The sequence below is a fragment of the Artibeus jamaicensis genome, unplaced genomic scaffold (genome assembly GCF_021234435.1).
Source record: "Artibeus jamaicensis isolate MK-2021 breed Jamaican fruit bat unplaced genomic scaffold, CSHL_Jam_final scaffold_537, whole genome shotgun sequence".
NCBI lineage: Eukaryota > Metazoa > Chordata > Mammalia > Chiroptera > Phyllostomidae > Artibeus > Artibeus jamaicensis.
The window spans coordinates 37,647,290-37,662,251 of record NW_026522047.1 but is presented as its reverse complement, the minus strand read 5'-3'; the positions used below and the strand labels follow the sequence as shown (position 1 = coordinate 37,662,251).

Below are 14,962 nucleotides of genomic sequence, written 5' to 3'. Positions count from 1 at the left end.
CTGAGGGAATTCAAGAAATGCCTCACTCCATGGGGTACTGATCTGCATGTTGAGGGATCAACGATCCGGAGAACTCTCAGAACGCTGGATAACTAGGGGATGACCAAAAAGCTAGAAACAGATTTTTAACATCTGGAAACCCCTTTCATAATCCAGTAGAGATGATCGATATTGACTTCAGTCCTCTCCCAATCCACATATAGCTGTGGCAAGCCATCAATTTATTGGCATTTGAATGCTGAACAACTTCACTTCCATTTATTGGTTTATTCCTAATACCATCCCCTGCTTTCATCTCGGAGGAGCAGGCGGAGTTCCTGCATTCTGAGATACGGGATCCAGGCTCATTACCATTCTGGCTACAGCTCTCAGGAGAACTGTGGCTGTGTCCCTCCTCATGCTCACTGTCAGGCCAGAGTCCAATGTTTTCAGCGTATCCCTCCCTGAAACTGATTCATCACCTTTAATGCCTGTAACGCTCCTTCCTCAGCTCCCTCACGCTTTTCTGTAGGTAACGTGATCTGACACAAAAACCAGGACATGCTGTTTTATTTGTGGCAATTCCACCTTGTTGGACTTCTGTAAGACCCTAGAACCCGTATCTTGGTCTTGACAGTTGCACTTTATACCACACTTGTTAGTTTGCTTCAGCACAATTCCCTTTCCTGGGTGAGTGCCTGCACATGATTTCCTTCTCACTAAGTGATGCTACCAGTACTTGCAGCAACCGCGAAGGCTTGGGAGGGGCAGAGTGTTCTGAGTCAAAGGCAGGCCTGAGTTTTTTGTTTTACTCCTTAGAGTTCTGAGTTTCACTCTAATATCAGAATGGGCAACTTACCAATCTAATTATTTATATTTATCCTGTTATCTACAAGCTGTCTCCACTTACAGTCTGCACTAATCCATAAAAGGGGGGACATTTTGAAAGCAGTTACACAAGTTCCTTTTTTCTTGAATCTGCTATGTTCCTTTCTCCTGAAGCTCTCTGCAGTACATGTCCGTGGCATTTCATTAAACATTACCTCCCCTAATTAGTATCATCTGCACAGAGGAGCTGTCTAGGGGAACTCCTTCCAGTTTCAGTACAAAAAAAAAAAAGACAATGAAGACCAGACTACTGGCGGCATCAGTCTCCAGGAGGTTCCAGTGAACATCTGTTTTATGTAGAGAACCGTCTATTCACGCCTGTTCTCTGGGTCAGCTGCTCAGAAGGAAATAATCGTTGCCAGCACAACACTCTATTAACTAGTCACCGGAGAGGGAGGGTGGTCTCCGGCCACACGCCAGTGGGAGAAGAATCGTCTCACCTGCCGATCTGAATGGTGGGCTCTGTGGCATACACCGTGCCCGTGAAACCGGTGTGCTCGGTGATGTAGGGCAGGGCCATCATGCAGTGGTAGTTAGAGATGAGGATCACATCTACCGTAGACAGATCTATTAGCTCGGTCTGGAAAGAAAGGAGAGGGAATGATATATCTCCCTTCGGAGCACATAGATCAACATGATGGGACTAAATGATGACGCTGTCAGAATGCAGAGTAGTTTTTGTGGCACAAAGTAATGATGGTGTTCCCGCAACACTTCTACTCTCATTTGAGGACGCTTCCTAACATTAACATTAAGTAACAGGACAAGATGGCTCACAATGAGCATGCAACCAGTCCACCAGCAGTGCCCCGATTTTGCTAAATCACAGTTCTGGGTTAGACATGTAAGGATAAATGACAGCACTTCAGCCACTGCTGCCTGGCAAGTGAAACCAGGTGACGTGAAGCAGACAGAGCACAGTGTAAGCTGTGGGGGAGCTAGACCGTGACGCGCCGCTGCCACGGACGACAGGAGCAGAGGGAGCGGCGCACAGGAACCCAGCCTTCCAAAGTCAACTGGGGGAACCAGCTTCTATTTTCATTTTTTTTTAGAGGTAACATTTAACCACTAGTGCTAGCTACAGAGACCTCCCCACCCCCACAAAAGAAAAGAAAGTAGTGACAGAGTCACGAAAGGAAATTACACTTTTTATTCCACCTGCGTCTTAACCCCAGCTCTACCCTCCCCCCAGCAAGGTCACGTGAAAACGGAAAAGAGAGGTTGGCAGGTGAGGGGACAATGCTACTGTGTTTAGTAAATATGATGAAAATGCTCTTACGAGGCAAAGATTTTCCTGTAAACTGAAGTCTCCTACCTCTTTCAGAGCTCAGTACTCTTCCTGCACTAAGCTTTCCTGACGTGCCAGATGGAAGAAACCACTTCGTCCTCAGGGCACCAAGGCACTTCATGACATCCCTCTGACAGCAGTCCCCACTCTGTGGGACGGCAACTCTGTGCCTCCAATATTACGTGTCTCCGAGGTGAAGACCCCTGGGGACTTACTGCTGCCCCTCCCCGCCGCGGGAGCCAGTAGGCAGCAGGCCTCGGGCACTGTTGTTGGAGGAAGTGTGCTTGTCAGCAGCACCTTCTGTGAGATGCTGTGCTTCGGAGACCTCACCCCAGCCCCCGAGTGCCAGGCCACGTGGAAGTTACCCCCGGGAAACTGCACGGTGTACCTGGGACAGCACACGGCCCGTCGAGCTAGTATGTCCCTCCCAGAGAAGCGGCAAGGTGTCTGTGCCATCTTTGCAAATGATAGCGGCGATGTACCATTTTGCTGTGGGTATTTTTTGGTTGAATGGCTTTACATAGGAAATAAGTTCATTTAATAAAGTTGCCAAGGCACAATCGGCTCCTGAGAACAGCGTGTATGAATACATTTGAGGTCAAAAGCTACTCACTGCCCAGAGCAATGGCGATCTGTGTGACTACAATGCTCAAGGAGAACAATATTCAACTGACATCACCCCGAACCCCGTTATACCCTGTGCTTCCAAGACAAGATCCTCATCAGGAAAGGCCACGTGGCGTCCCACCGGTCCTGCCCCCACCTCTCAGGAGCCTTTTTAAACAGACAAGGAAGTGAAGGCAGGGCAGCAGAGTGACAGATCCGGAAGGAAGCAGGGACGGGCAGCTGCAGAAACGGCGAGACTCAAGAGCCTCCCCACCTTTCCCCTCATGAATAGGAACTGGGTAGAAATATTTGAATTTCTCTTTAATGTGAAAGAACCCACAAAGTCTAGAATGATGAGAAATTTGGTGAGGGTAGCTGGAACGAAAAAATATATACGTGTGTGTGTGTGTGTGTGTGTACAGTGTCTGTATACATATGAACAGTGTCTACACATTTTTTCCTGAGAAATAAATTTCATATCCAAGCCATGTTTATATACTCACATTTATGTATTTACTTAGACTTTCTACTCAGTGAAATCCAATAGAGACTATTTTCATTCCAAACTTCTAGTATACGGGCACTTAGGTTCCACAGACCAGGAGTTGGGTCAGAACTACCCTCACTTACTGGCTGCTTACTCTACTGTCCTGGGCCTTCTATGCAGTCTGTGCGTAGACACGAGGGGACAGATGTTTAAGGGGTTGTACGAGAGTGTAAGTGGTAAATTCCGTGCGGTCTGGGATCAGGTCCACCTGACTCGCCCGGACAGCAGTAAGCACCTCTCTCCTGATTCTCTGACTCTCCTATTTTCTCCTAATCGTACAACGCCTTGGTTCCACCTTAAAACAGTAACGACCGCTAACTTGTTATAAACCTCAAGTTATGACAGAAGTTGAAAAAAGATACAGCTGTAGAACAGCAATTTTCAAACTTTTCATCTCATGACACACATACACTAATTACTAAAATCCTGAGGCCCACCAAAAACATACTTCTTGCCAATCTGACTAGACGGTACTGTTGGATGGCTGTTGGCAGTTTTATATCTGAGGCTCTAGGGGAAAAGAGCTCAGCGCCCCCGACTAGTCGGGTACCGCACATGTTCTAAAAATTCTCTAGGCACCTGCAGCCACACACCGGCTGGAAACTGCTGCCCTCCAACCCTAAATATATCAATACTCCTTTAGCACACCCAGAGCTGAACTGTGAAATGGCAACTGTCCAATTCCAAAGTTTAGTACTCTGTGGAACAAGTCACAAAGTCATCAGAACACCAGTTCACACGTTTGGCACTGTTGCCCATGAACTGAAGGTTGCAGCAGTCAGCGCCATATGTAGAAAACTGAAAATGAATGTAGCCTCTGGGATTAGGAGTCTTCGAACAGATGGGGAACTGCCCCACCGATTCCTAAGTGACGAATGAAAATGACAAAAAGAGTAATTGCAGGTACGGGGAGCTCAGGATTCTTGGTAACTACCTTTACCCTTCCTTATTCTTAGTGCTTTACCTCCAAACTTCTCCCTTCTCAACTCCATGCCCTTCTTTGTTTTCCTTCCTTTCTTTCACTCTGGCACCCCAAAGGGTACACACACATACTTTAAAGGGAGAAAAATGTTCATCTACAGGCAAACAAAGTGTAGAAATGAAGAGAGAGAGGAAGAGAACAAAAAGTAGGGAAATGACACAGTACATTTCTTTTCTCTTTGGCACTGACCTGTGAAATACCTCCTACAGGCACCATAATCCATTGGGTGCATGGGAAAAACAGGATGGTAGCTTCTCATTGATTTCCTCAGGAACCTGGACTAGCTACTGGCTTCCCCACCCCTTCATCTGTCACTGAGAGTGCCACCTTGGGCATTTTGGGGATTAGGCCTGTCAGCTGAGATTAGCTTCCTTTAAAACTAATGGAAACTGAACTGTGTTTTCTGTAAAGGATAAGACTGGCCCTGGACTCTCACAGCAAGTCGCACTGTGGTAATAGTATGTACATGACAGATATCCATAACTCAGTTCAGAATCTGTGAGTGTCAAGCTATATTCGATATGATCTTTCAAGTCAACAGGGATTTTTACAGTTTATTGTACTGGCTGAATAACAGCAATTCCCAATTACCCACTCCAGGAAAAGTAGGGCTAATCTAAGTCACAGGCATTATAATCACAAAACTGAAAGGCCTGAGTTATTTCTTTACCTTGTTCAAAACCGTGCCCCAGCACACGTGTCAGTGAGGATTATGGAAAGAGCCAGACGCAGGAAGAAGAGAGTGACAAATGATCATCAGACAACGTAAGAACTCCTAAATGATATCTCTGCTGTATAACAAACTGACTGGATTGTGAACCAATGTCACCCCAATAAATTCAATTTAAAAAAAGCAAAGTGACTGGAATAACAGATTCATTTCAACTTGAAAATAGGCAGCTAAGCCCCTTAAAGTTATTTCTTGACTTCACTTTGAGAGATGACAAGATACGCTTTGTTTCGACAGTAGGATTCACTTTAATCTTACCTCTGGTAAGCAAAATTCAGGCACGGAATCCACAAATACGTGACCTGAGCACTCCTTGAGCTCCTAAAAGAAGTGAAAAGAAAAAAGTCGAGGAAGAAATATCCAATAAGCACAACAACAAAGAAATCTCACCCCCCAAACTAAACTTTCCATGAAGAATGACAGACTGCTAGAGTTGGAGGGAAGCTAGAAGGTTATTCAGGCCAACTGTTTCCGGGTTAGGGTCAGGGAGGTTAGGTGCCTTACTCAGGATAAAAAATGCTGGTAGGTGGCTGACTCAGGACCTGAATGCATATTTCTTGATGTCTCTTCGAGAAAGCCATGCATGAACACATGCAGCTTCCATAATTCATGATCCAATACTTCCTGAATCATAGTTATGCAGCCCATACCAGCACCATCAGAATATTATGGGAAGGCCAGTGGAAGTCAGGATTCCTGGGCCCTAGGACATACGGCGTCAGAAACTCGGGGGACGAGGTCATGGAACCTGTACTTTTAACAAGCATCTCCAGTGATTTGTTACACAATTAGGTTAGGGGTCCTGGCCCTAGAGCCTCTTTTTCCTCTGGCAAGGGGCAAGTCAGGAGGGAGATGAAGAGTAGAGAATGGATTAAACTACTCCCGCTCTCCATCATCTTCATGAACATATCTTGTCCTCGCAGAGCTTACAATTTATTTGGGACTATAAACCAAATGTAATAATTCAAAAGAAGAAAGTACAGTACAACTCCCCACTCTGCCATCACCGACCACATCTGATACGCCTGTCTTGGTTTGGATTCCCTCGCAAACAGACCCTGAGGAAAGGGCGAATGCAAAGTTATACGGAAGGTGCTGAAAAAGAGGAGGAGGTTGGGCAAGTGACAAAGGGAAAGGAAGATGGCTGATAAGGGATGAGCCACACACCACTGTGGGCAAGTGGGATTCTACCCATGGGGAAACTCGGGTGTATGAAACATACACCTTGGAGTTATCCTCCCGGGGAATGGGATCTGAGCTATTTCTACAGCAACCCCCATGTTTTAGAGAGGCGGGAAAGCTCTCCCACAAACCGCACAGGTGCTGGCAGCTCGGACCACGGCACAGCACACTGAAGAGACATGAGTGGGCCACCAAGGGGCTGCTACATTGCCTCCAGGAGGCCACTAGAGGCGCTGTCTCCCCTCACTGACCCTTGAAACTGAAACCTATGGAGAATTTTTTGTTCCATCAAGGTGAAAGCTATCTATGACTTTATAAAAATGTATAGTCTGGTTGACAGTTTGCTCTTTCCAGAAAGATAACACCACTATTAGAATTTTGTTTTTTATTATATCATTAGTCACTGAAAATATATTTCTTTTTTTTTTTTTGGGGTTTTTTCCCTGCTGGGGGGCCTCCCGTTTTGTCCCTGGTGGATAAACCTGTCGGTTCTGCCCTCTAAGCGGCTTTTTATATATTTATATATGTGTAACTATACTTATATTTGCATTCGAGTGATTTTACTCTCAATCTTTGTCTAAATTTGCCTTTTGAATTTTACGAGTCTCATATCGGAACCTTGTCAGAACATTTCCTCCCCTTGCTTTTCACTGTAAACTCTGACTCCTCTCCTTACAGGAATACCATTTAACCAGTGCAAAGTTGAGCCAAGAAGAGATTCCTAACAGCTCTTAATTACAAGATATCTGCCAGTTAAAAACAAATAAGCAATTATGTTTAATGCGAAAAGACTCCCAACTCCCTTAGGATGAGGTTAGAAATGATTGCAGACAAATCATGGGAAATTTCAAAGCTCTGCCTGGTCTTAAATCGGCTACGTGATCTTCTTCCCCAGAAGGCCACGCAGCGGGGCAATGCCTTCTTCACGTGACAAAGCCTCCGCTGAGGCTCTCCTCCTCCTGGCTGGAGAGGCACATTTGCCATTCTGGGCACTTACTGTGCCACTGTGTTTTATTATTCACACTCCCTTCTAATGAAATGCGCTCGCATACACATGCAAGTCATTTTGCTCACAATGCACTGGTGATGGGATGCTTCTGGACCGTTCTCAGGGAACAATGATTTACAGCCAGTGGAAGAGTAAGGCTCAAATCAGGCACGGAGGTTCCTGAATGTCACAGAATTTTACGGATTAACTAAGGGAAATCTCATTTCAAATTATGCACTTGGCTTGCATTTGAGGTTGGGGTGCAGTTCGCAGGAATTAATTCTGTGAAAAAAAAAAACACCTTTATTTAACAACATCTGTTATAAGAAGGAAGTGCCTTATTCAGATGGATCATTTTAAGGATCTTTAAATTTATTCACCCTTTTAGTTGTGAGATGTGGGAAACAAAAATGGTTTAGAAGACTAAGAATGGAATGGATAAGCTTTGGAGTTTTTAACCTTTTACCTCTGTGTTTTTTTTTTTTTTTTTTAGTATAAAACTTGACTGGAGTATAGTTTTAACCTTTTTTGTACCTTGGTCTCTCATTTGTAAGTTAACTGCCTAAATAATGATCTGAGGAAGAAGTTACTGTGAAGATAATCTAATGTCAAGAACTTAATAGCCTAGAAAGTAATTTAAGTCACTCACTTTAAGCCTTATTAGTCAGTGATTAAAGTCAACAGGATGCCACATCTTAGATTCCTAGAACTACTTTCTTTTTTCCCCATCACCTGTGAGGCTGTCCATTCTAGGCTGCCAGGGAAGGCTGGAACAAGATCACAGGCCATGGCCTGGAAGGGCCTCGATGCGAGTTTACCGAAGAACATGTTTCCACCCCACACGCTAAGAACGCGCTGCCTTGGCGGTGGCACACCCAGCTCCTCAGTCTAGTCCTCACACAGCAGCCAAAGTGATGCCACCAGATGGTGACCCTGCTCTGCTGCCACCTTCTGGGGCCTCCCATCCCCCCAAGGACCCAAACTTTACAGTGCCCCACTCAATCTGACCCCCGACAGAATCGGTTCAAAACTCCCATATTCGAGGATTTCTAAGTTATTTGAAGGAAAAAAAAAAGTTTATTCCTTCCCATCATACAGTTGGTGGAATTCTCTAGTAAGTGTCGCCTCTGAAAATCTCACTGCATTATAGAAATGATAGTTTTCTTTTGTGGTGGCAAAATGTTACTTGCAGCTGCAGCTGTTACATTTTTTCACATGAGAAACTGGACCTGATTCCCTAAAAGGCTCTTAAAAACAGTAATTACCAAGTACTAGAGACCCTAAATGGAACTCGGGATATTTCAGGGAGAATACATGGGGGGAAATGAGCCCATCAATCACAATGCTGTTGGGTTCCTGGATGACAAGAGGGTTTCCACAGGTTGTAGACACACTTCAGTTAATCATTACCTTGTCCAAGAAAACATTTCCATCCTTCAGGGACCAGCCTGGAAGATTAGACAGCCTGGCACTGCAAAAGAAAAGATTAAATTATCCTAAATAGATTATAATCCTTAGAGATTTCAAGGTGACTGTGCTGTCTCCATAGAGTTCAAAGCAGCTTGAAATCACTGGCAGCAATACTCACCCAAAATACTAATCAAAAAGAGAAAAATGAACCCTGTCATATCACGCTTAAGAATTATGTGGCAACGCATCATTAAAGAGCCAAACAGTTTAGCACTATATTGGAAAAATTAAAAGAACAGTGCATAGAATGATAAAGAAAACAGAAAAATGAATCACCCTCCAGTCACTGCCCGACACTTCACCTTGCTTGTGCTGGGGACAAGCCTGCGGGGCAGGCCAGATGGGGTCACCGTCTGTGGACGGGACCGACTCGGAGCGAGTGCTCAGGGCTCAGACAAGCACACTGAGCCGCCCACCAGGCAAGATTCACTGCAAAGGAAAACACCTGAGTTCTAGTCAAACTCAAATTCTGGGTTCACTGCTTTTAAGTGGATTTGTCACTTGCCACCTGTGGCTTGAGTTTCCAATTCTGGAAAATGAAGCTTGTTTTCCTAGTGTTAAAAAATGATGCCAGAACTAAGTGAATAATTTCTAGAAGAGGAGGTTAATTTCACACATATATATGACACATTAAAATAGTCTGGATTCAGAAATCACTCACTTCTGGTAATCTCAGAATTTATATCTGTGCCATTAGTTGACCAGGAGAATTATGTTCACAGGCGAAATGCAAAGTTTTTCAAAAATGCTATAAAAAGAAAAACTTAATGATCACACGATGTGTGAAGAAAAACCACCTCAGGAGTACAAGCTGAATGGCAAAAGGAATTTAGCATTTCACCACAGAATTAGTCTGTGAAGCAAAAATTAAGGGCAAAGTAAGGGTGGGGGACTGAGAGACTGTGTAATCAGAGACCAAATGAATGCACAGCCTTATTCTCTCGCCAAAATAATTTGATCAGATTCTGATTTTATAAGCAAGTGAGTGATAGGTATGGAAGTCAAACAGAAACATAAATACATGAATATTTGTCAATCTTCTAGGAAGGGTTAAAAAATGAAATACGCATTAATCTTTTTTAAAAAAGTGAAAAATTGGGGGGTAACTTTTAATTCTGACAGAATTCCAAACCTACAGAAAAGTTGTAAGGATGTAAGTACAATGAAGTCCCATATACGCTTTGCCTAGATTGACGGTTTACATTTTGCTTTCATTAATCAAAAAGAAAGAGTTTTGGATTTTATATTTGAGGATGAAAATCACCAACAGAATCAAATTTGGTTGGTATGAATTATAACCAATAAGCTTTAAAAAAGAACACAACTCTGGGAGTTTTCTGCTCTAACCTCTCAGAGAAATATTCTACTGTCACTAGCTGTTAATCCCTATCTCATTTCACAGTCATATATGTCATTTACAGACTTCTTACCTCTTGACAAGTGTATTTACTGCCAGATCAGGTTAAAATACTAGGTATTCTAATAAGAGTGTAACGACAACAGCGTGAGTGCTGTTCTCATTTTGTGCATGCTAACTCTCTAAAAGAAGGCTGTGGACATTCGCTCTCCTTTACACAGAAAACTGGTCCGCAGTGTGCCCCTTCTCTGTTCCCCGTCAGACACGTAAACCAGCCTTCAAATCAGAGGAGACTCAGACAGGTGTCATCAGCAAATGATTAGACGTGGTACTCTGCTTATTAGAGAGTAATTTTTTTTAAAGTAAAAACTTCAGGTATCGTGGTTTTATTCTTAGACATTTTTCGTATCACAGTTTCTGTGAAGCATCTGGAGTTGTTTTGAGTCTGAGGAGCCATCAGTACGTGGGTTGGAGAGCATGGCTGCGCTGTGACAACGCCAGAGGTAAAGAGACACAGCAATGTGTCCCCGGATGGCAAAGGGACGCTGGCTACAGAAATGAAAATACTCCGTTACTGAGCCCCAGTGAGCTAGTGACTGAAACATGAAACAGTTAGTAAACCGGGGACTTCCACCAAGATGGAGGCATAGGTGGAAGCACTTTGCCTCCTCCCACAACCAAGTTTAAAAACAACAAAGTTTTAGCAACAAAAATGCAGCCAAAACCACAGAAAATTGAACTTCACGGAAGTCTGACAACAATGAACCCTTCAGCCAAACCGGTAAGAGGGGCAGAGCCAGCAGCAGAGCGGGGTCGGGCAGGAAAGATCCACTAGACCCAGGTGTGCCGGCAGCTGTGGGCAGATCCCAGGTGTGGAGAAGTGGGCAGACCCACTGGCGGCGCAAGGCGGTGGACTCACTGAGGACTGACCATGGTCACACATTTGTGCGCAGATAAACCAGTGAAGGAGGGAGCGGTGAGACAGACTGTGTGGGCCCCAGTGGCAGGTAGCCAGAGGGGACTGCCATTGTCCCTCTCTGACCCTGCCCCCACCTACAGCGTCACAAACCAGCAACCTGGGTGGCCCCGCCCTGGTGAACAACTGAGGCTCCGCTCCTCATACGTAACAGGCACAAACAGATCAGAACATGGCTCAAGAAGAACTTAGAGCCACAGAGCTGATAAATCTAAGCGATGAAGAAATAGCCAAACTTTCAGATGCACAGTTCAAAACACTGCTGATCAGGATGCTCACAGAACTGGTTGATTTTAGGCACAAATTAGAGGAACATATGAAGGCTAAACTAATTGAAATGAATGGAAATGCACAGGAAACCAATAGTAATGGCAAGGAAACTGGGACTCAAATCAAACGAGTGGACCAGAAAGAGGAAAAAAATGACCAAACAGAAAATAATGTAGAAACAAGAATTCAAAAAAATGAGGAGAGGCTTAGGAACCTCCAGGACATCTTTAAACGCTCCAACATCAGAATTATAGGGGTACCAGAAGGGGAAGAGGAACAGCCATGAGTGGAAAACTTATCTGAACAAATAATAAAGGAGAATTCCCCCAATCTGGCAAAGGAAATAGACTTCCAGGAAATCCAGGAAGCTCAGAGAGTCACAAAGAAGTTGGGCCCAAGAAGGAACACACCAAGGCACATCATCATTACACTGGCCAAGATTAAAATGAAGGACAGAATTCTAGAAGTAGCAAGAGATAAGGGGACAGTCACCTACAAAGGAGTTCCCACCAGACTGTCAGATGATTTCTCAAAAGAGACCTTCCAGGCAAGAAGGGGCTGGAAAGAAGTGTTCCAAGTCATGAAATCCAAAGACCTATATCCAAGACTGATCTATCCAGCAAAGCTTTCATTTAGAATGGAAGGACAGATAAAGTGCTTCTCAGATAAGATCAAATTCAAGGAGTTCATCATCACCAAGTCCTTATTATATGAAATGTTAAAGAGACTTACCTAAGAAAAAGAAGATAAAAACGATGAACAGTGAAAGGACAGCAAACTCATAGTTATTAATAACCACATCTAAAACAAAAGCAAACTAAAGGGATAGCTAGATCAGGAGCAGAAATATAGAAATGAAGATCACATGGAGGGTTAGCAACAGGGGAGTGGGAGAAGGAGAAAGGGGGAGAAGGTACATAGAATATGTAGCATAGATGGTAGGTAGAAAATAGATAGGGGGAGGGCAAGAATAGTAGGGGAGACATAGCATCTAAAGAACTTGAGACACGTGGTCATAAACTAAAGGGGGGGAACGGTGGGGGAGGGGATGTGTAGGGTGGAGGGGAATGAAGGGGGGAATAGAACAACTGTAATGGCATAATCAATAAAATATATTAAAAAAAAGAGTTAGTAAACCAATGACAAGGGGAAGGGACTTATTTGTTTGCTCTTGATGATTATAAAATTTGACTGCAAATTTTTTAAACAAGAAAACGAAGTCTCACCACAGAAATCTCCTTTAATAATATACAGAGGTAGATGATATTAGAAAAATTATGATTACAGATGAACACATCTTTGTATCCATTATTTAAGAATAATTTCTTAGAGGAAAAATGCCATTAAAAATGTTACAAGTCATGAAAAACATGTATATAAAATCTACTTTAAAAATTGGTAAAATATTCACATAAGTAATAAATAAATAAATAACCTAAGGCATTTAAAAGCAATCTATAACCTAGAAAATAGTGAAGCAGAATAAATGTGGTATGCAATTCATTTTTTAATACTTTTTATTTTTTCCAGTTTCCCACTTTGAAATGCATTACTTCTATGATCAGAAAACAAAGAAAAGAGGCATGACTACATGCATTCATTCAAAAATATTGATAAAACTTCCTTTGAGCAAAGTATGCCAAGTGCAGAAATATGACAGTAAATAAAAGAATCCTTGAGTAGTTTACACTCTAGGTATAGAGAGATAGTAAACAGCAATTACAATAGAATAAAATAAAATCTATGGCAGGGTACGCTGGAGGTGTTATGGGCTCTCTCAGAAGGGCAATTCTGACAGTGTGTGGTGGTGTGGGAGAGCAGGGAATGGGAGTTACAGGGTAAAGATGGAGGAGGTCTTGCCCTGGCTGGGTGGCTCAGTCGGTTGGAGCATCAGCCACTAGACCAAAAGGCTGTGTGTGGGCTTGATCCCTGGTCAGGGCACATGCCTAAGTTGTGGGTTCAATCCCAGTCAGGGTGCACACAGGAGGCAACTGATCAATGTTTCTCTCTCACTACAGTGTTTTTCTTTCTTCCTCCTGTCTCTCTAAGGTCAATAAACATCCTTGGGTGAGGATTAAACAAAATTTTTTAAAAGAAGATGGAGGAGGCCTTTCCCAGAAAAAGGAAACAGGGAACAGCCTCACTGGTTGCGGTGTTGTAAGGAGGAGGAGGAGTTCATCTTCGCTTACTCATTAATGAATCTTTATGTGTTAAGAATTCAGGTGATGGTGACATGACCATGAACAAAGCACAACTGTCCTCCTGGAGGACAGATACATCAAGTGTCACAACACAAACAGTGAACAAGCTGTTAAAAATGATGAAGCAGTGCAGTAGGTGACCTAGGCAACATCAAAGACTTGCCTGGCTCTATGACGTTTGAGGCGAGATCGGGCCAGCAGTACAGTCAAGGAGAAGCTGGGGCAAGGGGTAGGGTTTGGACAGAGCAGAGAAAGTGGGTACTCAGTGCTTTCCTCCCCTCATTCTCACCAGCCTTTAGCATGGACACCTTACATAAAAGGTTATTCAAGTGAAATTTCTAGAGAAATTCCCTCCCTCCCTGTCATCCATGCCACCTCCAGGTCCTTTCCTACAGAAACTGGAGTCCTAAGTAACCCGAGTGATAAGCTCCTGCTAAGCAAGCTAAAAGAGGGTGGGAGGGACGGAGGAAGGAGCGAAGAGCCTTCCTGGCTGAAGGAACAATTGTGTCTTTCTCGGGCAGGAGATAAGATTACTTTGAGACTGAAAGGAAAGGAAGAGCCAGACACTAGAGAACAGGCATAAAGCCTAATATACCAAGATCTACTTGGTATTTACCCTACGAGCAATTAAAGACCCTTGTTTTAAATGGGGAAGAGGCAAGATTAGATATGTAATTCTAAAAGATGGTTCTGGAGAAAACTGACGTGCTCTGCTTTCTGATAACATACATTATCATTTGTTTGGCATTCCTATAAAAAATAATCCCAATCTAATCAGGAAGAAACAAACCTCAGACTTAAACTGTAAGATGCCGTATAACACAATTGGCCTGCACTCTTAAAATGACAAGGTCATAACAGACAGACCATGAAACTCTTTCAGATTAAAGGAGACTAAAGACATGATAACTAAATGCAACATGATCTGGATTAGATCCTTGACCTGTGTTGCTCTTTTTCTTTTTCACTATAAAAGACATTACAGTAAAATATGAATTGGTGTAACTTGGGAAACACAGTGTATAAAGTTTAGATACTTGTACAATATCAATGTAAGTTTCCTGATTTTGATTACTGTACTGAGATTAGGTAGAGAATGTTTTTAGAAAATAGGTACTCAAGTTTGGCTGGTAAAGGAGCATCATGTCTGTATCTTTCAAATGGGTCAGAAAAAATTACATGCATACACGTAAAGAGAACCTGACAAAGCAAGTGTAATAAAACGTTAACAACGGATAAGGATTACCGGGAGTTGTCTGTCCTATTCTTGCAAATCTTCTGTAAATCTGAAATAAAAGTCCCACAAGAGGATGACTTTGGATTCAGGCAGGAACAAGATCAGAATTGAAGTCAGTGGCGGGGAGGCTTTAGCAATGATGCCCATAGACCAGGATAGTGAGGACAGCAGCACTGAAGAGATCTGACGGACACTAGAGCTCTTCGGACAGTAGAATGACAAGGCTTAATGACAGACTCCATATGCGGAGAGGAAGAGGAA

At 43.3% G+C, this 14,962-nt stretch overlaps 1 protein-coding gene across 1 annotated transcript in view; it reads right to left on the bottom strand.

The window, feature by feature from the left end:
- INTS9 (integrator complex subunit 9) overlaps positions 1 to 14,962 on the bottom strand; it is an 85,539-nt gene that overhangs the window by 41,360 nt on the left and 29,217 nt on the right. The window contains exons 3-5 of the mRNA XM_037150447.2: positions 8,601 to 8,661; positions 5,279 to 5,341; positions 1,308 to 1,447 (exon numbers count right to left, since the gene is read on the bottom strand). Of these exons, the coding sequence (XP_037006342.2) occupies positions 1,308 to 1,447; positions 5,279 to 5,341; positions 8,601 to 8,661 (264 nt within the window). The remainder of the gene's footprint in view (positions 1 to 1,307; positions 1,448 to 5,278; positions 5,342 to 8,600; positions 8,662 to 14,962) is intronic.